This window comes from Musa acuminata, chromosome BXJ1-10, assembly GCF_036884655.1.
Source record: "Musa acuminata AAA Group cultivar baxijiao chromosome BXJ1-10, Cavendish_Baxijiao_AAA, whole genome shotgun sequence".
Lineage (NCBI taxonomy): Eukaryota > Viridiplantae > Streptophyta > Magnoliopsida > Zingiberales > Musaceae > Musa > Musa acuminata.
The window spans coordinates 16831138-16852517 of record NC_088336.1 but is presented as its reverse complement, the minus strand read 5'-3'; the positions used below and the strand labels follow the sequence as shown (position 1 = coordinate 16852517).

Genomic DNA, 21380 nt, shown 5'->3' with positions numbered 1-21380 from the left:
GTTCTTGTCATTAGCAGATGTGCAGATTCGACTTCACCATATTCTTGTCATTCGTATGAGCTGGTCATGAACCTTCTCTACTGTTTCTTCTTCCAGATAATGTCTATTCATCAATGGTTGGGAACGTCTTGTTTCTTCTTTCTTATCCTTTCTTTATATGTAGAAGATGAGGGGGAACACGTAACATAGAGGGAAGTCGTGATACAGCAATAGAAGAAGATTCGGGGAATCGAGTGCAGAGAGAGCATCACAAAACGCCAGTCAATTCGGTAAGATCGAGCAAGCGTTGTTATAGTATTAGAAGAACCAAGCCAATCGAGAGAAGAAAATGTCACAAAAGAACAGGCAAATTAGTCTCTCGGATCTTTCCCCCTTCCCTCCCTCTCGATTAGCACAAACACCATTACGATCATATGTGTTGTCCCTGTCCACAGACGAAGAGGAAGGAAGGCTTATCCCCGGCCTCGCGTTCGCTTTAGACGTAGGACGGTGGCTTCGGGAGGCCGACGACGTCGCCGCAGAGCAGCGTGTTGTCGGGCATGTTGTATTCATCCCTCAGGGACCTCGCCGGCGACACCACGCTGATGTAGAGCTGCTGCCCCAGGTAATGCCGCTCCCACAGCTCCGACCGCAGGCTCCACATCCCCGCGTTGTCGAACGTCAGCATGATCGCTGACCACGACCTCGGGTACACCTGTATCGTGTGCCGGCTCACCGCGTCCAGAAGATTGTAGGTCCTCCGGCTCGCCGGCGTCCACTTCCCGTGTCCCATCCTGCAACCAACACGTCAAAACACCACGTTCATCCGCCATGGACACTCATGCTTGCACCTCGAAAAGTCGAAAAGCCCGCAGTGCGGTTAGATTACCCGGCGGCGAAGAAGGAGTAGCCGTCCAAATGGTAGCACTGAATGCTCCTCTCGGGATTCTCCAGGATGATCTCGATGTAGTCCCTGTAGGTGGCGTTCAGGACGTTGGGAGCGACCGTGATGCTGGCGCCGGACGCCGGTGGCTCGTCACCGATGCTGTCGTACTTGAACACCTTGTCGGAGATGCCGTAGTACTCGGCGAGCTTGAGCGGGGTGGGGGAGTCCACATGCGACACGCCATTGAGCCCGAAGCGGCGCTTGCCGTTGACGAGACCGACGGAACTGGCGAGCTTGATGGTCCGGGTGATGTTGATGCTGCCGTAGTGGTAGGAGCCCTGGGGGTTGGGCCGGGCGGCGCTGGCGGTGAGGTTCCACCGGAGCGACCTCCACTGGTTGAGCGACCAGGCCCAGCCGACGGGCCCCGCCGGCAGCTCGGGCGATGGTGGAACTTTGGAGCCGGCGTAACGGACGACGCCGGTCGCGGTCCGCATGTACTTGGTGAATCGTGTGGAGGCGACCATGTAGTAGTCCTTGGGCTCCTGGTTGGCCGTGACGAGCACGGAGAGACATTGCCCGACGTGGACGTCGAGGGACTCGTAGTCGTTCTGCACGGTGTGCGACCCGTCCATCTCCACCAGCTTCATCAGGTGGCCCTGAATCCGGAAGTTGAGCGACAACTTCAAGCCGACGTTGCAGATCCGGTAGCGGTACGTCTTCCCGGCTTCCATGGTGAAGAGCGGCGGGTCGTCCTTGCCGGTGGCGTCCTTACCGGAGAGCCCGTTCATGAGGACGCCGGCGGGGTTGCCGATGCTGCGGCCGGCGTCGAGAATCCCGGCGAGGACCTTGTGGCTCTTGGTGTACCAGTCACCGATGAGGACGGTGTAATCGTCAGCAGGGTCGTCAAATGGCACGGGGATGAGGAGGCGGCTGTTGATACGGAGGCCGCCGAAGCCCCCGGCGGCCCTGTGCATGCCGAGGGAGGGGAAGTAGAAGAAGCTCCCGATCTGGTCCTTAACCTGGAAATGATAGGTGTAGTTCGTGCCGGGAGGGATGGGGCAGTTGGTTCCCGGCATGCCATCCTGCCATGAGTTCTTCCTCTGCTGGATTCCGTTCCTGCCGGGAACAACACAGAAAAAGCCTTAGCGGATCCCTCATTAATGTCGGTGTCAAGCTCAAGCAGGAGAGAGAAGGAACCATGTAAACAGGAAGGGCTCATCGAGATTGTTGAAGACGTTGAGGACGATGTTGTTGTTGGTGGTGGAGTTGATGTTGGGTCCGGGGAACTGCCCATTTATGAGGATGGCCTGCTGAGCGACGCCGAGAGGGGCGATGGTGCCGTAGGTGACGTTCCACGTAAAGAAGAGGTAGGGGTCCTCGGCGCGCACCGCCGACAGGGCGAGAAGGGTCGAGAGCAACGCCAACAGCGCCATGCGCGACATCTTCTTCTCCCTACTCTGCAGCTTATCGGGCGATCTCCAGACCCCTCTCTCTCTCTCTCTCTCTCTCTCTCTCTCTCTCCCCGACAATAAACCAACTTTTTGCTCGATCTCCCTACCTCTCTCTGAAACCTCTATAAATTCATATGGAGAGAGGATGGAAGAGGAGGAGAAGGCCGGAGGGGGAGGGTGGGAGGAAGATGGGGAGGGGTTGGTGGAGCTTGGTGCTTGGGTTTTGGATCCGCCGGGAGGCCATATTTATAAGGGAAATGGATAGATGGATGGATGGAGGAGGCGTCCTCTTCTTCGCTCATTTCTCCGGGCTTCGCGTGCTGCCGCTTGAACTGTTCTTGTTCGACGGAAGGAGAAGCGAGAAGGGAGGCTTTTGCGTGCGTTCTGTCGGATGTTTGGAGCACAACCAGTTTTCCGATTCCGGTGTTCTCTCGTGTGCAGATGTCATATCATGAACCGGTAAACGCCATCTGAGTTGGAATACGAAAATCCAGGAGGTGTGTCGACTCACCCCTCCAAGTTTACAGAGGTGATGTGGCCTATACACATGAAGCATAGACTTGTAATAATTAACTAATCAACTTAAATGTCTCCATAGAGATACATCTTATGAACCTATTGGTCATCCCATATATATTTTTCAATCAAATATTAAAAAATCTTATCTACATATTTTTATTCATAAAATATTGATATATCATATTCATATAGCAAAAGTTGAATGTTGAAAATCTCAGTTGACATATTACTTAAAAGTGTTGACTAGTTTAGCTAGTAAAGGATTTAACATCTCAATCCTGTCTCCATCATTTATTTTTTGAAAAATAATAATAAATTTTATATATATAATTGTTATTCATTATCAATGTTTGTCAAGTTAATCTCATGTCAATTAATTAGATTACCCTTAAAACCACCATATAAAAAAAAATAAATATAGAAATTTTTATTATATATGTATATATATATATATATATATATCTAATGTGAATAATCTGAATATAGAAATATATATAATAAATAAATATAAAATAAAATAAGAAAAATCATCGATTATGTTACCTTTTATTTCAAGAAAAAGATCCAAATTATCATAAAAGATTGTAATGATTATTATAATGGATGTTGGTGAACCTTATTATGTCGTGGTTCTTAGGAGTCTACATGGCTTAGTCCAATTGGCGATGTCCAAGATCATCCTAGGGATGAGATCTTCGCTAGTCAAGATCCGTCGAGATGCGCTTCTTTAGTGAACTCGTTCGCCTTTCTCATCGTCGGATTCCTGCACACTAACATAGGTTGGGATGGAGAGGGGAATCCCGACTTAGACCTCTCCAAAGATTAAATTAATGGAATTCTTTGTCAAAGATCCTCTACCCCTGTCAAATGTTGGCAGGGGCTTTTATTTTGGTGCCTGAGGGTCGATCGTACGCAATCTTCGCATGGCGACCGACTCCCGGACGATCGACGCCTGGCATGTGCAAACTGGCGCCATGCAGTACATTCCTTGTCGGGACGATGTCGATTCATGCGGCCTCATACGACGCGAGAGAGGAGCGACGATCGTCCCGAATTTCTGGTGGCACATCTGACGTGGCACTAGTCATCCTCCCGAGATTTGACGCTTGCGCTAACATGGTTGAGGGTCGTGTCCATGTGGCTAAATCCACGATATCAATGGACACACCACCTTAATGATTATTATGGATTATGGAAGGTTATTATGGCTTGTTTCGCATCCTTCCTTACTAAATTATTGACAGCCACTCGTCATTATCATCACAATCATCATTTGTTATTATCCAAAAATTGCAATATTCTAAACCCAAACACGAAGGCTAAAGACACAATCATCATGAGTTGGTTCCGACAGCACCAGGAATGCTATCAGTGATCTTGAACCGGACCGCCAGAGCATCCGCTTCGGACGGTTCGATTTCGTACGGTTCAATTGTCAAGGCCACTCCATTCCTGCCTTCTCGCGTAAATAAGACTTGGAGCCCGCCGCAATGGACCGGCGGTGAACCGGAAATCTGGGTCGGACGGATCCCGTGACGGTTTTTTTTCCGCCTTTACCTCTCTTTTCTTTACCTTTATTAATAAAAGGTACACTCCCCCCCATTTCTGTGTCGCGGATTGGAGGCCTCACTCCCACCTCTTCTTCTTCTCTGGCGTCGGAAAGCTCATTCCTCTCCTTGAATTCGTGGGGTACTGATTTTTTCATCTCCATGTGCGTCTCGATCTTTGTCCCCTTGTCGCGAATAGATGTTCTTCTGATGGATTGATCTCGCTTTAGGGTTTCGATCCCAAGGGGGTGTTAAATCATTCCTGCGTTGTTCCGCAAAGTAGAAGATTGCCCTTAGATCGACCATGACTTGTGTGCTTTTGCCCATTTGCGAAATATAGAAGCTACCAAGGTCGGGTTTTTTCTCTTTTAGTCGTTTGGTTTGGTGAGTCCTGAAGGCTTAGTTTGTCGAACCAGACTTTTCAATCTCTTGGTGTTCGTGAAATACGAGTATATTCTAAGCAAGCAAAGTTAAACAGCAGTAGTGTATTTTGAGTAGGTGATTGGAACCTATTCTTCCTTGCGCTGAAAGATGAAATCTTCGAATCTTTACATTGCTTGTTGATTTCATGGACCCTGGAGCAACATTTGAATTTTATTATTTTTTCATTGTTTGTATGGGATCGGTGATGAATCTTAGCCTCTTATTATTACTTGGTGTATGTCCATCTTTCTGGGTTGTAGCCAAGTCTTGCTCTGGTTGTTCAAAACATATATTTTTGTAGAGGCACCTGGCAAAAGCAGCTTAAACTTTCCGAGGGAAGTATAAACGTGGAGGTGGTATTTATGGAATGTGAAAATGCAGATACTTTGAGAGAAGTCTTCAAACTATTCGTGGCAGACCTTAAGTTTGTAGTCTTTTTAGTGTGTCAGATGGTTACTGTAGTTGAATAAATATGTTGGTCTTAATGGTGAAACTTTGTTTAAAACAACTAGTCTTTCTTGCATTCTTCATTTATACTTCTCAGGATAAAAATTAGGAGGGTGAATCATTTTTTATTAGGTGTTGACTGAGTTATAATCTGCTGATAAAAGTTGTCTTTTGAGGTTGCAAATCCCCATTACATTTCAATTGTAATTACTTGAGATGCCTAATTTTCCCATTAATACTTAGTTGTTGCAAGTTCAAATTGCTTCATATGGTTCCTGACTAATTTCCTAACTAAAATTTGCTTTATCTTTTCAGCTCAGGACAAAGATAGCAGCCAACAATTAGAAATCTGGATACTTTTTAGTCACTGCTCAGCATAATGAATGAGCACTACGTCTGGAATTGAATCCTCCTTGAACACTTATCACAAAACTATAATGTCTGGGCTGTTAAATGTAATTCCTGCCTGCCTTTTTTGGCTTTCACAAAATATGTTACTTGGATTATAATTTTATTTGCATGGACGCAGAAGGAAAAACACGAGGCCTTTAGACTTGGTATATGAATTTGTTGGGTGTCTCTTCTTTCTGTTATAGTAATTATACCCCTGATGAATAATTAATTGTAGGATGTATTAATATTTTCATTTAGCTTTGTCGATCTTATCAATCACATTCTGATCATTCAAAGTTAATGAAGTACTAGTTCTTATATAACTACTTTAGCTTGTTGTTTTCAGTTTGTCATGATTGTGATGATGCCTTTAGCTATGTTAACAGATACTTGTCCAGTTGGATTTACCATTTAAAGAGATCTATGATGTCAACCTTTCCTGTTGGCATTGTCACTCATGTAATGGTGCCATCTAATTTTTGGAACTCACAATGGATTCGATGTCTGCTGCCCCATAACCAATATATACTGCCGTACTATGATCTGAATAAAGTTGATTTTTCATCTTTCCAGTTCATCCATTGTGTGCCACGTGGTGTTTGACATTTCCATGCTTTCCTTAAACATAGCTACTGCTATGTTCCACTGCTTGGATTCAGTTTTGTCTTGTTCTGATGGTTTTGTCAAGTCCTCTTTTTTTTTTCAGTCAAATGAATTGCAGACTTTTTTTCCTGATGACCTGCTTTTGAGGCGTGATATATGTAGACTAATACCTTTGTACATATCCTTGTTCTTGTGATGTACGTACATAACCTTGGGGAACCTCAACTTCTTGGTAATTGCATATGGTTCCTTAGACATGGTCATTTCAAGCAGAAAGGCCCAAAATCTGTTATCACATATGCATGAAACTGCATGAAATATTTCACTGCTTTATATTCTTTGTAAGTCACTAAACTTTTTTTTAGTTCCCATTATTTGATCCTTATAATGCTTGAAGCTTGTATGTGACATAGTGGCCTGTCAAAATTTTGAAGTGCATGGCATTTTTTTGTTGTGATCAAATTCCATTCCCGGATTAGCATAGGTTAGGTGTTGACCTTTTCTCTAGACAAGATATATGTAGTTTATATTGTGCTTTCTAAGTACCTATAACAGACTCTACATTATTTAGAAATGGATTTTGATGGGCAATATATGTAAATTATTTAGAACGTGCTAGTCTTTGTTATGGGTTTTGGACTATTGTATATTGTATTCGACTCTGCCATTTTAGTTTTACCTTTGATTACTTATTCTGCATCTTTCTTAGTGATACTAGCTGAGTGCATGTTTTATTTAATCATGTTTAAGAGATTGTGGAAGAGAAAGAAACAACATGCTAGTGCATGAGATTACTTTTTGAAGCCTAGAAATTCTCAAAAATTTGCTGATTTATTTTTAATTCATTTACAAGATTCGTTATTTTCTATTAACTCAAGGATCATCTTCCCTTGGCTCATTGATTTATTTGGCCCTTCAATACCAGAATCAATTTTCATGATACAGATTGTGGTTACCCTCTTCTTCTAGATTTGCCCATGATCTAGGGAAACCTCAGAGTTTACATTGGGGTTGTGTTAACCTAACTTGTGATCAGTAACATAGAAGTTAATATCTGAAACAAGCCTTTCATGTTTTAATATTTGAATTTATTGTATACTAAATTTACTTGGCTAGGAAACTTGGATCAACCTCAAAAGGTTCTCATCAATTTAACTGCTGTAATAAAAATTTCTCCAGCTTTCATGCCCTTGATTTGAGTTGTGTTACACTGCATACTCCCCATTTATGGGAAATATCATTGCATTTTTTTGGAAAAAAAACTTGTGATGCCATTGGTAATGCATTGGGGAATTATTGAAAATGAGTGTCTGTATATATATTGTGATGTTAATTGGCAGTTTGTATATGTAGCTAATTGGCTAATCTATACTACTGTTCTTTTTGCTCCTGTATAATTTTACAATTGTGGACGCATGCTGGCCTTGCTTTTCTTGATTAAAATACTTGAGATTTTTGTTTCAGTCGACACTTAATGGTTCAGCATCAAATCTCACTGACTCAACTGGCCGACCCTACACCACATCATTTTCCGGCCAGTCTGCTACAATGCCTGGATTTCATAACTCCAGTAAGCAGATTCTGACTGTTAACTTTCTTGAACAGATAGAATCTTTTTAACTGCTAACTTGTACAATAATAGGTGGTCTTCAAGGGCTGCATAACATTCACGGAAGCTTCAACCTGCCAAACATGCCGGGTTCACTTGTATCAAGAAATGCAGCAATCGGTGGTGTTCCATCAGGTGGTGTTCCACAACCAGGGGGAAGCATTCCTAGCGGACGGTTTGCATCCAACAATCTTTTGGTTGCATTGTCTCAGGTCTAGAACAATTTGAAGTATAAGCATATTACTCATCTGCATCGAAAAGTCTTTTGAATGCACTGCATCTTGTGAAAATCTGCTTAACCATGTGCATATTGCTTCCTGCAGTGAGTGAAATATTAAAGATTACTTTTTGACCTATATATTCTTTTATCGTCTATATTTTGTTAAACTGAAGCTTGTCTGCGTATTCTCATTTTTCATGCAGATGTCTCATGGCTCTGGTGTGACAAATAGAGGGGGTATCAATGTTGTTGGAAATCATGCTTTTAGCAGTAACATGAGTGGAGTTGGTGGGTCAATAACTGGTGTCTCCTCAAGTTCTGCCACTGGCAATCGTAGTGCGGTTCCTGGTTTGGGAGTTTCTCCAGTTTTGGGTAATGTAGGCCCTAGACTTGCAAGCACCATGGGAAACATTGTTGGTGGTGGTAATATGGGAAGAAGCATTAGCTCTGGAGGATTATCAGTTCCTGGACTATCTTCACGTGTAAACTTGGGTGCTAATAGTGGATCAGGGAGCCTTAGTGTACAAGGATCTAATAGACTGATCAGTGGCATGCTTCAACAAGGTAACACTCCATATTTCCTTGCAGATTTCTGGCTTTGCAAGATTTATAAGTCTCATCTTAGGGCACCTCTTGTATTGTCTACTTCTATAGCAAAAACATTTGAAAATTTAATATATACTATAGTGGCAGCTATACATGAAGTTGGGCTTATTAATTCATATTTAGAAGTTTTCAATATGAAATTCAGCCTTCTGCAGCAAAGTCTTACCCGAAACTAAAATTTATTGAAATTACTGCAAACCACAGAATTTGATGTTCAGTTATTGATCCCTAAGATACCTTTGGTTTATTAGTTCATATTGTTGTAATGGTTGGTAATGATTCTATTTATGCAACATTTTGTCTTGAATATCGAATAGTGTGTTTATCTGTAGAACCAGAGTGTATATTCACATGTATTTGTGCTTTAGACTAGATGTTGGATTTTATGAAATACTCATTAAAATTGATGCATCAACTTATTTCACTGAAATAACTCTGTAAATATACAACAGATTGACTGACAGATTGTTCTATTTATACTATTAGCAGCACCACAAATGATTGGTATGCTTGGGAATTCTTATCCTATATCTGGAGGACCTCTATCTCAAATCCAAGGTGCGAATAACCCCTTAAGCTCTATGGGAATGTTGAATGATGTCAATGCTGCCGACAGTTCTCCTTTTGATATGAATGATTTTCCTCAATTAAATGCACGACCAAGTTCAGCTGGAGGCCCACAAGGACAATTGGGTATGTAAGTGAGACGTGTTTCCTTTATTGTTTTAACAGAATTTTTGTGAAATGGAGCATCAACTGATTTGTGAATTCTTAGGTGCAACACGTAAACAAGGGGTTGGTGTTAGCTCCATTGTCCAACAAAATCAGGAATTTAGCATACAAAATGAAGATTTTCCAGCTTTACCAGGATTAAAAGGTTTTTTTTCCTTTTCATCTAGACTTTTTTGTTGTTCCTGAGAAACAAGTTGTATATTCATATATCTTCCTTAGCTGTTGCATTTTTTATATGCTTTGTCCTGCATTTTGCTTTTTTAGAAGCAAATTTATTTCTTTAGTCTGATTCTTTGTTGAGCCTTTACAACATTTGGTTTTTCATACATTTTGAGACTTTTGATATTTATTTACTTAATAGCAAGACTATTCATTTATAAGTTCCAGTACTTGTGAAACTGCTTTTGAATGAGCACTTTCATTTTAGGTATCATGGTGCAAAAATTTTTGAGAACAAATAAATTAAGACCATGGTACCAAGAGAAGGGGGGAGGAAGAGAAGGAGAAGAGCAGGAGAAAAAAAAAAGGAGAGGTGAGGAGGGGAGTACGAGTTGGACCGGCGTGGTGGTAGGTGGCCATTGGCGTAGGCAACAAGCAAGAGTCATGGCTGGCACGAGAGAAGTGAGCGTGAGAGAAGAGAGAGGTGGGTGGGGTAATGTAACCTAATAAAAAAAATATAAGAAAAGAACTAGACAAAGAACATCGTTTTAGGTTCGGACCCATATTGGTTTCTGGTCAAACATATACATACCTGTGGGTACAAGCATATCAACGCACACACGGATCACCAGTATCGATTACTCAAAGAAGAAGAAGAAGTAGAAGGAGAAGAGGAAGGACCAGATGGCCATGGAGGAAGGAAGAGGAAGGTATAGGAAGGAAGAAGAGGGGGCGGTGGAGGAAAAAGAAGAAGGAAGAACAGGAAGCAATGGAGGAAGAGGAGGAAAAGAGGATAAAGCTTACTGCAATCTGCAGCACATGGTGGCAGTCGCCAATGACAATACCAAGGAGGTAGACAATGTCGAATGGCAGCGGCGGCTTGTGATTCCGTGCGCCCCGCGCATAGAGAAGAGGGCTCGTGAATGGATGGTAGCGGCAGCTCACGGTTCTGCTCTCCCCATGTACGGTGAAGGACACTCACATTCATGAGCCCTAATTGAAGCAGGAAACTGTAAGTTTTTTCTTTTACTTTTTAAAATGGGTCGAGTTGGACCACTCGAAATAAGGGCGGTTTGCATACCAGTTCACCCAACCGAAATAACATTCCATGGAACGAGATAGGAACCTCTATTTAATATGCTTACTAGGCAGTAAGTCATGTACTGGACCGGAACCACCCGGAAGGGCAGTCCATGTTCTAGTTCATGCCTAGACCCAGATCACTCAGAAATGGGCCGTCCAGTAAATATCAGTTAGTACATGTCGATCAGGATGAAATGGAGTTCCTTGGTTATAAACACTATTAAACAACTTCTTACCTACTTTATAAGTCTAATCACTATTGGTCAGCCATATTTCTGTTTTTAATAGAGCATGAATTTCCTTTAATCTCTATTGTCAGATTGTAAATGCATTCACTTACATACACCCTTGCCCAACGAAATTGTACAAACATAGAGATAAGAAATAAATATAGAAAAATGAGACATAATCCAACTTGGTCAATCTTCACTAAGACAATATCATCGGTTCCTATCTTCTTGGTTTTGCACTGGAAAGAAACCAGAGGATTTTGTTACTTCTCTAGTGTTACTATGAATAATACATTTTCTGGTACGATAAACTGCTTTCAACATTGACATCTTAGCTATAGTTTGTACTGTCCTACTATTGGTTGTATCGACCACTACAGTATCCTTCCAAGATTCTTGTTTCATAATTATTTATTTTTCATTCCTTTTTAGGCAGTAGCTCAGACTTTTCTGTGGATTTGCATCAGAAAGAACAACTCCATGAAAATATTTCCACAATGCAGCCACAACATCTACCTGTAAGTTGGACCTTGGTGAATTTATTTGATCTACTTGTCCTTGGTTGTAAAATTGCTTTATTCAGTAATAGTTGTTATATCATCAACTAGCTGGCAAGATCTGCTGGATTTAGCTTAGGAGGAACTTACCCACCTACCCGACAGCAACAGCAGCAGCATGCCACTGCAGCTAGTAGTGGTGGGCTTCCTTTTACACCTGGGAACAATGTAGATCTCCGGTTACATGGTTCTGATTTTTTTCCATCCTCTCATGGAAACTACCATTCACAGGTATATTAATTCTCTCTGATGCTTTTGTCTGCTAGGCAACTTAATCATTAGGTTCTTGAGTGATTGTATTTCTGTTATCAGTTGAGTTGTTTCTCAACTTTTTGCAGATTCAAAACAGTGGAGCCCCTAGCGTTGGCTTGAGACCCTTAAACTCTCCAAATCCAGTTTCTGGTCTGGGAGTGTATGAGCAGCTCATTCAGCAATATCAACATCCACAAAGTCAATCGCAATTTCGACTGCAACAGATATCTGATGTTAGTCAGTCATATAGGGATCAGAGCATAAAGTCTGTTCAGGGATCACTGCTAGCTCCTGATCGGTTTGGCTTGCAGGGTTTGTTGAGTGTTATTAGGATGAATGATCCAGATCTAACATCTCTTGCTTTGGGAATTGATTTAACTACTTTGGGTTTGAACTTAAACTCTTCGGATAATCTTCATAAAACATTTGGTTCTCCATGGTCTGATGAGCCTGCCAAGGGGGAGCCTGAATTTTGCATTCCGACTTGCTATCATGCCAAATCATCACCAATTCTACATGTAAGTTTTTTTTTTTAATCTAATATGAATATATCGTCTGAGTATATGATCTTACTAAATCTGTTATTGTGGATGTAGCAAGGATATTTGTCAAAATTACAGCTATCAACCCTGTTTTACATCTTTTATAGGTATGTATTCCATTCTTTTTTTTTTCTTTGGGTGTTCTTCCTTCACGAGTGTCGTTCCTTAAAAGTATTTTCCACCATCTTGCAGTATGCCAAAGGATGAAGATCAACTCTATGCGGCCTCTGAACTGTAACTCTTTCACTTTCTCTCCTCCATTTCATCTCTCTGTGGGTGTATGTTTTTTGTCATTCTTTGGGAAGCCCAATAAATATTTGTCTAAACTAGTTTTAGAGTTTGTGTCAAGAAGCATTGTCAAAATCAAACTTGCAAGTCTGTTCCTCAAACATCAGTCTTTACGGTTTGATGACTAATTTGACACCAGTTCATGAAGGAAAGAAAATATGGCACTGTAGTCTATTGTGCTTATCTTCAGGAGGAAAAAAGAGAAAAGAAAAAGTAATTTACTTTTAGCTACCAAACAAGTCATGTAGGGTCCCGAGTGATGGAATTTCATGCAGTTTCCTGCTTTTCTTTCCTCCGAAACAAAGATGACCTCCAGTTCTTTTTCACGTAATTTTCTATGCGACTTATCTATTGGTCTATATCAGAAGTTTGTCTGGATGTGCTTTCAGTTGTCTTTAAATTGTCTTAATCAAAAACTTTTGCAGATATGCGCGTGGATGGTTCTACCACAAAGAGCATCAGTTATGGTTCGTGAGAGTTCCAAATTTGGAGCCTCTTGTTAAGACACATGCATATGAAAGAGGATCGTACCACTGTTTCGATCCAAACACATGGGGAACAATTCTAAAGGTTTGAGACAATCCAATTATTTCTGTGTTCTATTAGCACTTCCTATGATTGTTAATTACTATCGCTAATTGTTGGACTGCAGGAGAACTTTGTTTTGCATTACGAGGCAGTGGAGAAGAAACCAATACTTCCTTCTGATCCTTCTGATCGCCCTTAGGATTAACCTAAGAGTTTGGTCATGTAAAACATGCTTGTCACTGTTAGAATAAAGCAATCCAGTCTATTCTTGATTTTTCTCCATTGCAGCGTTTATCAGAGTGCCAAGTTGAGTAGTTTATCCTTGCAGTCCCTCATTTTTTTTATCAAGCGTCCTTCAAAGCTCATTCAGACTTTCTCCCCCCTGTAGAGTAGCAGGAGAATTCATGGGATTTAACTCATAGATAGAGGACACGGTGGATTCATGAATATATCATGAATTTTACCGACCTGTATTACTATGAATAATTGTTCACAGAAAGTTGAAGTAATATATTCTCAGTATCGTTGCAGCTTTTAGAGGACAATAAAAAAAGAAGTGTGAGTTGCAAGATATATGTATGCTGTTTTTGCATGGATGGGGTTTGATAGGATCATTCAGTTCAAAAAATTTACATACTTTTTCTCTTCTTTAATTGGTTGTTAAATTAGCTATAACAGCTTATAAAGATATCATGGTCATTTTCCCTGAAAAGCAAGTTACTTGTTAAATATGTTCTTCTATCTTTAGGTAAGGCTCTCAACTTTTACTCACTGTTATGAAGGTTTTTTTTTTTTTTTTTTTTTTTCTGTCCATTCTATTTTGCATATCCTGCTTCAGTCAGCCTGAAATTTAAAGAGTTTTCTTACATTTGAAGTGCCTGTGTTATTTTGCATATCATATTCGAGTCGATGAACAGGGAAATTTTTTATTGGGACAAGTCTTGAGTAATTATTTCCCCAACTTTGCTCGAGATCGGGAAACACATCTCCATTTTAATTAGCTAATGGGTTGTGCCATATGTCTTGTCTTTTTTTCATGCTTAGGATGTTAAAAAATGTTATATTGCATCATTTCATTAACATTGCCAAATCTGCCTTTGTGACATTATTCTTCACACAACCATGAAATTAGGGGTGTTTAAGGTAAGGTAGGTCTGATTTGGACCTATCAAGCTGAATCGATTCAAGTTTGTAGTTTTGAATCATATGAAATATATATATATATATATATATATATATATATATATATATATATATATATATATATATATATATATATATATATATATATATATATATATATATATATATATGTTTTTCAAATGAATCGGTTTGGTTCAGTATAATTAATGGTTGAATCAAATTGGAATTTTGGTTCAAATGGGTTGACACAACAAAAATAGATTTGTGCAATTGGGCTTTTGTGTTATTCGTAAAATTATGATATGGAAATATGGTTCAGTATATTTTTAAAATCGAACTAATTCTGAGTGGTTCGATTTCAAAAAATAGTTTGGTTCGGTCTGATCGATCGATCGAAGAGATCCAAGAATACTCTGAATCGAAATCATTTGTAATATTCATTTTAGTAAAAACGAATTATTCCTAAAAGCTAATAACTTCATATTGCCAGAAGTTAAACAGAAGACAAGAAGGCCTTTTTATATCTCATGCTGGTGGTTTTCCAATATCGTAACTAACCCCCATGCATGAATCCCTCCTTTAGACAAACATGTATGACTGCATCCATTTCATGTCCCCCCAACTGCAGCCTTTTTAGAATTGTACATTGAAATCTTTCATCCGCTGAATCCGAATCCTTTCTTCTCATTGGCAAGTTTGGCACTAAATCATACAGCCACTGAAACCTCATTCGATTTGGTTGGATGGCACAATACAAGTAAAGATGGACAGCAGATAAATGAATACTTTAGTTGACAATGTGCAAGTACAGTGTTCTGACTACGTCTCTCGAGTGCACATGAGAGACCACATGCACGCAGACAACACGGCAAGGAGGATCAAAGGAGAAGAAGAGAGAGAGAGAGAGCGAGGCATCTCCACCTCCTCCTCTTCTTCCTTCTTATTCTTATTTGTTTGGGGGAAGAGTAGGAAGTAGTCATTGGTGGCAACACCTCCCCTGCTTTGGCAGTTCCTCTGCTTTTGCCTGTTTCATCTCGGAGGAAGAGATGTTTCGAACGATGCGGTAGGAACTTCGATTCGATGTGTTTGAATTGAAGATTTGCCTGTCACTCGACGTCCAATTCACCAGTTTCAAGACGTCTGTTGCTTGAAGGTGAATCTTACTGCAGTGGTTGGTAATAGAAGAAGCATCGGTTGGTTGAACACGCAACAGTCGACAAGATTCTGTGCCGTGCCGGTCTCATCTACTTGCCTCCATTTTTTCTTTCGTCACATCCACTTGCATTGCACGTGATTAATTATCGGAAATCGCCATCCTTGTGTTGTGATCTGTGGTGTGTCAAATAAGGTTGGGTTTATGGTAGAAGAAAAAGTTGAGCACCAGCAGTCTGATCAACACAAGCAGCAAAGTGCATGGCTTGCGGATAAACCTGAAGGTAGATGCTGAAGCTTCGGAAACCTCTCTCGAAACATCCCAATCCCAATAATTTGAGCACTTACCAAAAACATTTTACTCTCTATAATCTATCGATTTTATGAATCTCATTGTGTTCAGTATGAGGTGAAACTTGAGATTCAAATGGAGAACAGCTCAAAGGGTTGTAGGTAGTGGAGACAAATCCCTGTCTCTCACGGAGGACCACAGCCGGCCACAGCTGGTTTGAATGGCTGCTCCGCCTCGGAAGTCATCTCTACATTGGCTTTGTGCTTATCCACTCTTTTTATCTTATCCTGTTGGGAGTAGCCACATCACATCGGTGGATTATTCAACCATGTAACCATCATCACTCGTTTCTTTCGATTATTTTTTGTCGAGTTAGTATGTTGTCACCAACAGTGACTATAGGGGTCAACCAACAGCGCATGTAAGAGCAGAAACGAAGACCAGAAAGAGAAAAAGGAAGTGAAATTATTTGTAGTTTCTTATGAATCCTTTTCTCTGTCTACAGTGATGTCAGCTACATTGGATCACCACGGAAAATAAGAAAAAGTAAAAGTGAAAGCCATCGAAGGGAGAAGAGAGAGAGAGAGAGAGAGAGAGAGAGAGAGGGCATGGCAGAGGAGAACATGGACAACTCCAGCTCTGTCTGTGGCTCTTCATGTCCTTGGCACTAAACTTCCAAGTGGTCCTTCTGCTCCCTTTCGCTGACCTAATTCCCTCCAGAAACCAGTGCGGCCTTGTGTCACGGTTTGGGTTTCTGTACTTGGTATGAGAGATTGCTGTCTTCTCTTGGTGGGTGGTGATGGGTAACTAGAGCTACTATGGCGATGGCAATGATTAGTGGTAGCAAGGGATGTATTGTGGAGGTGTATTAGCTGAATGATTGCTCACAGACTGCTGAAGCTGAGCCTTCCCATGCCCAAGCTTCCGCTAAGATTGAGTGGCTATAGGGAGGCCAATGGAAGGTTTACTATAAAGCTTACACTTAAAAGATGATCACAAGAAGAAGAAGAAGAAGAAGAAGAAGAAGAAGAAGAAGAAGAAGAAGAAGAAAAAGGAGAAGGGAAAGGAAAAGGGAAGAGGAGAAAAAGAAAGGAAGATAGCATGAGACTTTAACCATTCTGCAACTTTTCTTTTCCTATGTTCCACTATGCTTTTTGCTTTACTAGGTGTTGCCTGCTATTGGTGGAGTCTTCAGTAGATGAAGAGGGAAGAGGCTGTGGCTTACATTCCAATTGCTCCATGGCCCGAGGAGAACCTGGCGACAGCCACAAGTGGGCCTGCGGTCAGATCTTTTACGTGCATGAACTGTGGGAGACCAAGCTTCATGAATCCGTCAGTGCTTTTACCTTGGCATTTGGAGGAAGCATGGACTCAATGAGGAGGACTTGTCCAAGGAAGAGGTGGTGGGAAGCAATGTGGCGGAAATTAGATTGTTCTTGTTGTTGTTGCTGCTGCTGTTATTAGTTGGAATGTAAGAAGCAGACATGTCTTCTACGGTGGAGAATGAGTCGAGCGAGAACGAAGACTTGGTCGGTGAAGCAAATGGGCTGTCAGGCAAGTTATGCTCGGCACTGCAGCCATTCTTGGCGTTAAGAGGAAAAGAGAGAGAGCGAGAGAGAGAGAGAGAGAGAGCGAGCAAACCTTTCTTGGAAATCACCGTCTTCGTTGAGGTTGGCCTCACCAGCAGACTCCTCGTTCTCTGCCTTCCTGTGCAGTAACCCGAGGAAACTGTTCACCTTCTCTTCCGGTGCAGCGACTCCGAGGCACTTGTCTGCATTAAGAGCAAAGATTAACTGTAACAAATGAGCTATGAACACTATCACCGAAACAAGGAGCATTGCTCGATAAGCTAAATCACCTTTGGTTGGTGAGTCCTCCTGACTACTGCTGCTATTGCTGCCATTGCAGCTGCTGTCCACATTGCTACTTGATTGAGTGACGGTGGTGATGGAAGGGGAGTTGATGCAGGCCGGGGCTGAGGAGGAGAGGCTTCTGCTGTTTAGGTCGAGGAATTGGAGGCCCATAAATCGCCTTCCTTGCAGCTCGATGGCTCGCTGCAGCGCCTCCGCTGCTTGTTGCCGCTCCTCTAGCTTTCTTCTCAGCATCTGCTGGCTGACGCTGCTGCTGTTGTACAGCATCCTTGCTCCTGTTACACCACCATTACGTACCCTCAGAACAAAATAGAATGAGAGAACGAGGAGAAGAAGAGAGGAAAGCAGCAAAGACTAACCAAGCTGTTGAAGATCATAGGCTTCTCTGGCGTCCATGGCGGTAGGAGTCGTACACCCGGAGGGATCACTTCTCTCAGCCTGCTGCTGCAGATTCCTGAGGTGAGAGAGGGCGAGAGACCGCCACTGAACGTTAATGACAGAGATCATTGGCACGGATCAAGAACAGGAGGACATGGTTCTGATGAAGGTTGAGGAGGGAGGAGTGCCTGTACTTGTCGGGAACCTTTCCCTTCTCCTTGTAGGGCTTGACGAGAACCCGGGAATCGCGGACGAAGTGCGGGTTCCCCTTGGCCAAGATCACCTTCACGGTATCGGGGTAGACGAAGGTCACGAAGCCGAACATCCTCTTCTGCTGGTACGGGATCCTCACGTCTTGCACCGGCCCGTAGATGCTGCAAGCCATTGACCAAAGATTACAACTTTGCGCAGAAGAGATGAGACTGTGCCCATGGAGAGAAAGGATTAGCCACCTGAAGTAGTTGGAGACATCCTCTTCCCTGAACGTGCTGTCAGCTGGGAAGGTCAAGTAGATCTGCCTCGAACCAGGGTTGCCCATCAGATCGCTTCTCTCCATTCTTGATCTGGCCATGAACCTATGGGCCTCTTCTCCTCCCAGCATCAGCGCCGCCGCCGCTGCTGCCGCCCTGTAGGAGTAGTCCTCCTCAGTCTGGAGTCATTCATGTAAAGTAGACATACACCAAGTTCATGCAAGAAAGATGCTACCTTTGGCTGTCATTTTGCTGCTGCTGAAGCAAGAAGCTGAGGCATTTGCTCGAGGACGACGACGACGGAGATGGTGGCATCGAATCCGTGGGAGAGTACGGGAACGCGGAAGTCACGAGCTGCGAGGCGCCGCCGATCCTCTGGCTTTTGGACCTCAGCAGAAGCTCCTGACACTGCTGCTCCACCACCGCGTCCATCTTGGTTCCAGCAGCCTCCTCCGGAAGCCCGTGGAAGAACCGGCACGCAGTGCCGTTCTTGCAGTAGCCTCTCGCGAAATAGAGGCACGGCTTCCAACCGAACCCGGCAGCGGCGTCGCCGAGGCTGAGGTCCGCGGCTGAGCAGCTCCGGCGGTGGTGGTAGCCGTTGACCCCCCAGCCCAGCCCGTTAGGGAAGAGCGCACCGTCTCCGTTGCTGCTGGGGCTTCGGCACTCGATGTCTGCGCGGAACACGTCGCCGCCGCCAGGCGTCGAGGCGAGGGAAAGGGAGTGGTTGGGAGTAGCCGCAGCGGTGGGGTCGCCGAGGAAGGAGAGATGGTCTGGGAGGCGGAACTCATCGATGAGGTCACCGCCACATCCATAGAAGGGCGAGACACCGAGACTACCGGGGCTAATGAGCTCGTCGGAGTTCAGTAGTTCGTCTAACGGCACATTCAAACCGTTGCCGCCACCGCTGCTGTTAGAGCCGGAGAACACGGAGGGCGGAGCCCAGGAGGAGGGGGAGGATACGGTGAGCGGGGGAGGAGGAAGCCCACCGGAGAGCAGGCGCGAGGCGGACTTCTGGCGCAGGAGGAAGGGAGAAGCCGCGCCGCCTGCTACGGGAGGCGTGCCGGGGGCGGAGGATGGCGGCGCGAGGCCAAGCTCCTTCTTGGCTTTCAAGACCACGGAGTGAAGGAGGGTCTCCGGGCCGAAGGCCAAGCGGATCATCTCGTTCTCGCCGTGCTCCTGCAGCAGGAGCAGCCCCATGATCTTGGGGGCGTTCTCCGGTTCCAGGCTTTGGATCCTGGATAGCACTATCCTCGTCGCCTCGTAGGCGTCCATGATTGAGCCACTTGAGTCGAGCAATCCCCACTTCCCACCCTCCTCTTATATCAACTACAAAGGAACAAGAACCAGTGAGAGCATTAAAAGCTGATGCAAACTCCGTGGAGCTGCCATTAAAAGAACTCGGAACGAAGGAAAGTGCAAACAGAAAAGGAGAGCCGCTGTTCAAAATGACTGGTAGTACCGAGAAAACCACTCACCCAATAGAAAGCTTCTCTCTCTCTCGCTCTCTCGCTCTCTCTCTCCTCTCACTTGCAGTTCTTAAATGGCTTCAGCTCCTAGGCACTGTCCAACTCCGTTCCCAAAGACGCGAACAGCTTTTTCTCTTCTTCTCGAGCCCTCTTCGGCTGCAACGCCATCATCTGCGGTTACTTCGCCCTGCATATGTTCGCCTTGACTCGCAAATGGCCCCGTTTTCCTCTCTATACTTCCCCTCCCTCCGTGTCTTCCTTTTGGTCACAGGAGAGACGCTGGTGAGCGGACGGATAGATCTTAGATCTGCTGTAACAGGTCAGCGAACCTTTTCTCTCTCTTTCTCTTCTCTCTCTCTCTCTCTCTGCCACATCCACCCCACTGCCAAATGACCCTACTTCTTGCACTGGTCAGGCCCCTCCACCCCCTCCCTTCCTCTCTTTCTCTTGTCGCTGTTGTGGCTGTTCTTTTGTTGTCGCTGTTGCCTACTTTCACTGAGATGAAGGGTATTATATTTCACGCACTACGATACCGTGATATTAGCTTAATGGTCGTGTTCGCCAGCTACACTACCTTGTTATGGTGATTCAGGAACTAGGGAGGAATGATGGGGAGGTGGGAATGGGGCTGAGCTCAATCACCGGCTCCCCCTTCAGGCCTTCGTCGTGGATCCATGCAGCCTTTCCGTGGTCAGGCTTCTACCTTGAGTAACCATCAACAGTAGCAGCTTTTTCTTTTACTACTGGCCTCGGTGTGTTATCATGCACAGTGGCACGCATGGGGGTTACGTCCTTTTGCGGCAGTGTCTGCAGTCTTGGACTTTTCCCTCTCCTTTTCCTGGATTGGCTCGTGGGTTGGGGCCAACGAGACAGAAGCGAGGAAAAGATCCCTGTGTGCGCTTCAGAGACACTCACATGGCGGGTGTGGTCACTACCACCCCTGCGTTCCCTTCGGCCAGAGAGAGAGAGAGAGAGAGGTGTGGTCAGTGAGGAGGACAGAGCGAGCCATCTCAAGGAGACAGAAGCAACGTCACCGACCTGTTGCTGTTTGGGAATCTGAAGGCCGCAATGACTGTGCTGCTACGGATGCTTGACGTCGGTTTCTTCGATCAACCCCCCACCGGTGTATATTCCATGCGTCAAAAGATCACCGACCCCCCCCCCCCAGCTTGGCACGCAACCTACACTCGGATTGACCTTAGCTCAGAGAAAAGAAGACGAGCTTTGCTCGCAACTCTGCAGTGATCTCGCTCGTAGAAGACAGCAGCCACGGAGGCAAAGCTTCCGCCGCAGGTTACTCGAGCTAGCGTAAAGAGCACTCATTTACATTAGCCCAAAACTACAATGGAATCAAGAAGAGAGAGACAAGCTGACTGTTCTCCTGCCACTGTTCGACCGTGACACCTCGTTTCATTTAGTGGAACCAACAAGCGTGAGCTTCTCTGCTGCTTACTCGAGCTAGCGTGGGATGTTTTATATATAGATCAGATGGGAACACGGAGGCATGGATTTGTAGTCTTCTCGTTCTGTATCTGTTTCAGACATCTTTGATGA

General features: G+C 44.0%; 3 protein-coding genes across 12 annotated transcripts; 1 reads left to right on the top strand and 2 right to left on the bottom strand.

Annotated features, from left to right (window-relative positions):
• Positions 1-247: 247 nt before the first annotated feature.
• On the bottom strand, positions 248-2536 carry LOC104000025 (L-ascorbate oxidase homolog). Its single transcript, XM_009421954.3, has 3 exons — positions 2063-2536; positions 869-1981; positions 248-773 (listed from the first exon to the last, which is right to left on the bottom strand). Exons 1-3 carry the CDS (start codon positions 2305-2307, stop codon positions 476-478), a joined length of 1656 nt encoding a protein of 551 aa, XP_009420229.1. The 5' UTR covers positions 2308-2536; the 3' UTR covers positions 248-475.
• A 1889-nt stretch (positions 2537-4425) lies between these two features.
• On the top strand, positions 4426-13591 carry LOC104000026 (probable NOT transcription complex subunit VIP2). 7 transcript variants are annotated; one of them, XM_009421959.3, is made up of 15 exons: positions 4428-4524; positions 4613-4733; positions 5568-5707; positions 7713-7818; positions 7891-8069; positions 8281-8641; positions 9170-9376; positions 9459-9560; positions 11320-11405; positions 11496-11675; positions 11783-12214; positions 12293-12345; positions 12431-12472; positions 12952-13096; positions 13179-13591. In XM_009421959.3, the coding sequence occupies exons 3-15, from the start codon at positions 5636-5638 to the stop codon at positions 13251-13253; spliced, it is 2040 nt and encodes a 679-aa protein (XP_009420234.2). In that variant the 5' UTR covers positions 4428-4524; positions 4613-4733; positions 5568-5635; the 3' UTR covers positions 13254-13591. The 7 variants fall into 7 exon arrangements, with proteins under 7 accessions (XP_018675322.2, XP_009420232.2, XP_009420234.2 ...); XM_018819777.2 differs by lacking the exon at positions 4613-4733 and having other exon boundaries at positions 4426-4524; positions 9173-9376; XM_009421957.3 differs by lacking the exon at positions 4613-4733 and having other exon boundaries at positions 4426-4524.
• Positions 13592-16090: 2499 nt separating this feature from the next.
• Positions 16091-20949, bottom strand: LOC104000027 (zinc finger CCCH domain-containing protein 53). Of its 4 annotated transcripts, none has more exons than XM_065085913.1 (10): positions 20401-20949; positions 19836-20321; positions 18596-19686; positions 18343-18516; positions 18085-18264; positions 17872-17966; positions 17500-17787; positions 17283-17412; positions 16988-17212; positions 16091-16896 (listed from the first exon to the last, which is right to left on the bottom strand). In XM_065085913.1, exons 3-10 carry the CDS (start codon positions 19630-19632, stop codon positions 16863-16865), a joined length of 2163 nt encoding a protein of 720 aa, XP_064941985.1. In that variant the 5' UTR covers positions 19633-19686; positions 19836-20321; positions 20401-20949; the 3' UTR covers positions 16091-16862. The 4 variants fall into 4 exon arrangements, with proteins under 4 accessions (XP_064941985.1, XP_064941984.1, XP_064941986.1 ...); XM_065085912.1 differs by having other exon boundaries at positions 18079-18264; positions 20401-20948; XM_065085914.1 differs by lacking the exon at positions 20401-20949 and having other exon boundaries at positions 16091-17212; positions 18079-18264; positions 19836-20221.
• Positions 20950-21380: the final 431 nt, after the last annotated feature.

Excerpts from the sequence above, each read along its gene's own strand:
- LOC104000025 (XM_009421954.3), bottom strand. The coding sequence starts at position 2,307 with ATGTCGCGCATGGCGCTGTTGGCGTTGCTCTCGACCCTTCTCGCCCTG. Across the intron at positions 1,982-2,062 it reads GAGCCCTTCCTGTTTACATG|GAACGGAATCCAGCAGAGGA; the intron begins GTTCCTTCTCTC and ends TGTTCCCGGCAG. Across the intron at positions 774-868 it reads TACTCCTTCTTCGCCGCCGG|GATGGGACACGGGAAGTGGA; the intron begins GTAATCTAACCG and ends TGTTGGTTGCAG.
- LOC104000026 (XM_009421957.3), top strand. The coding sequence starts at position 5,636 with ATGAGCACTACGTCTGGAATTGAATCCTCCTTGAACACTTATCACAAA. Across the intron at positions 7,819-7,890 it reads GCCTGGATTTCATAACTCCA|GTGGTCTTCAAGGGCTGCAT; the intron begins GTAAGCAGATTC and ends GTACAATAATAG. Across the intron at positions 11,406-11,495 it reads TGCAGCCACAACATCTACCT|CTGGCAAGATCTGCTGGATT; the intron begins GTAAGTTGGACC and ends ATCATCAACTAG.
- LOC104000027 (XM_065085912.1), bottom strand. The coding sequence starts at position 19,632 with ATGGACGCCTACGAGGCGACGAGGATAGTGCTATCCAGGATCCAAAGC. Across the intron at positions 18,517-18,595 it reads CAGCAAAATGACAGCCAAAG|GGCGGCAGCAGCGGCGGCGG; the intron begins GTAGCATCTTTC and ends CTACTCCTACAG. Across the intron at positions 17,967-18,078 it reads AAGGTTCCCGACAAGTACAG|GAATCTGCAGCAGCAGGCTG; the intron begins GCACTCCTCCCT and ends CTCTCACCTCAG.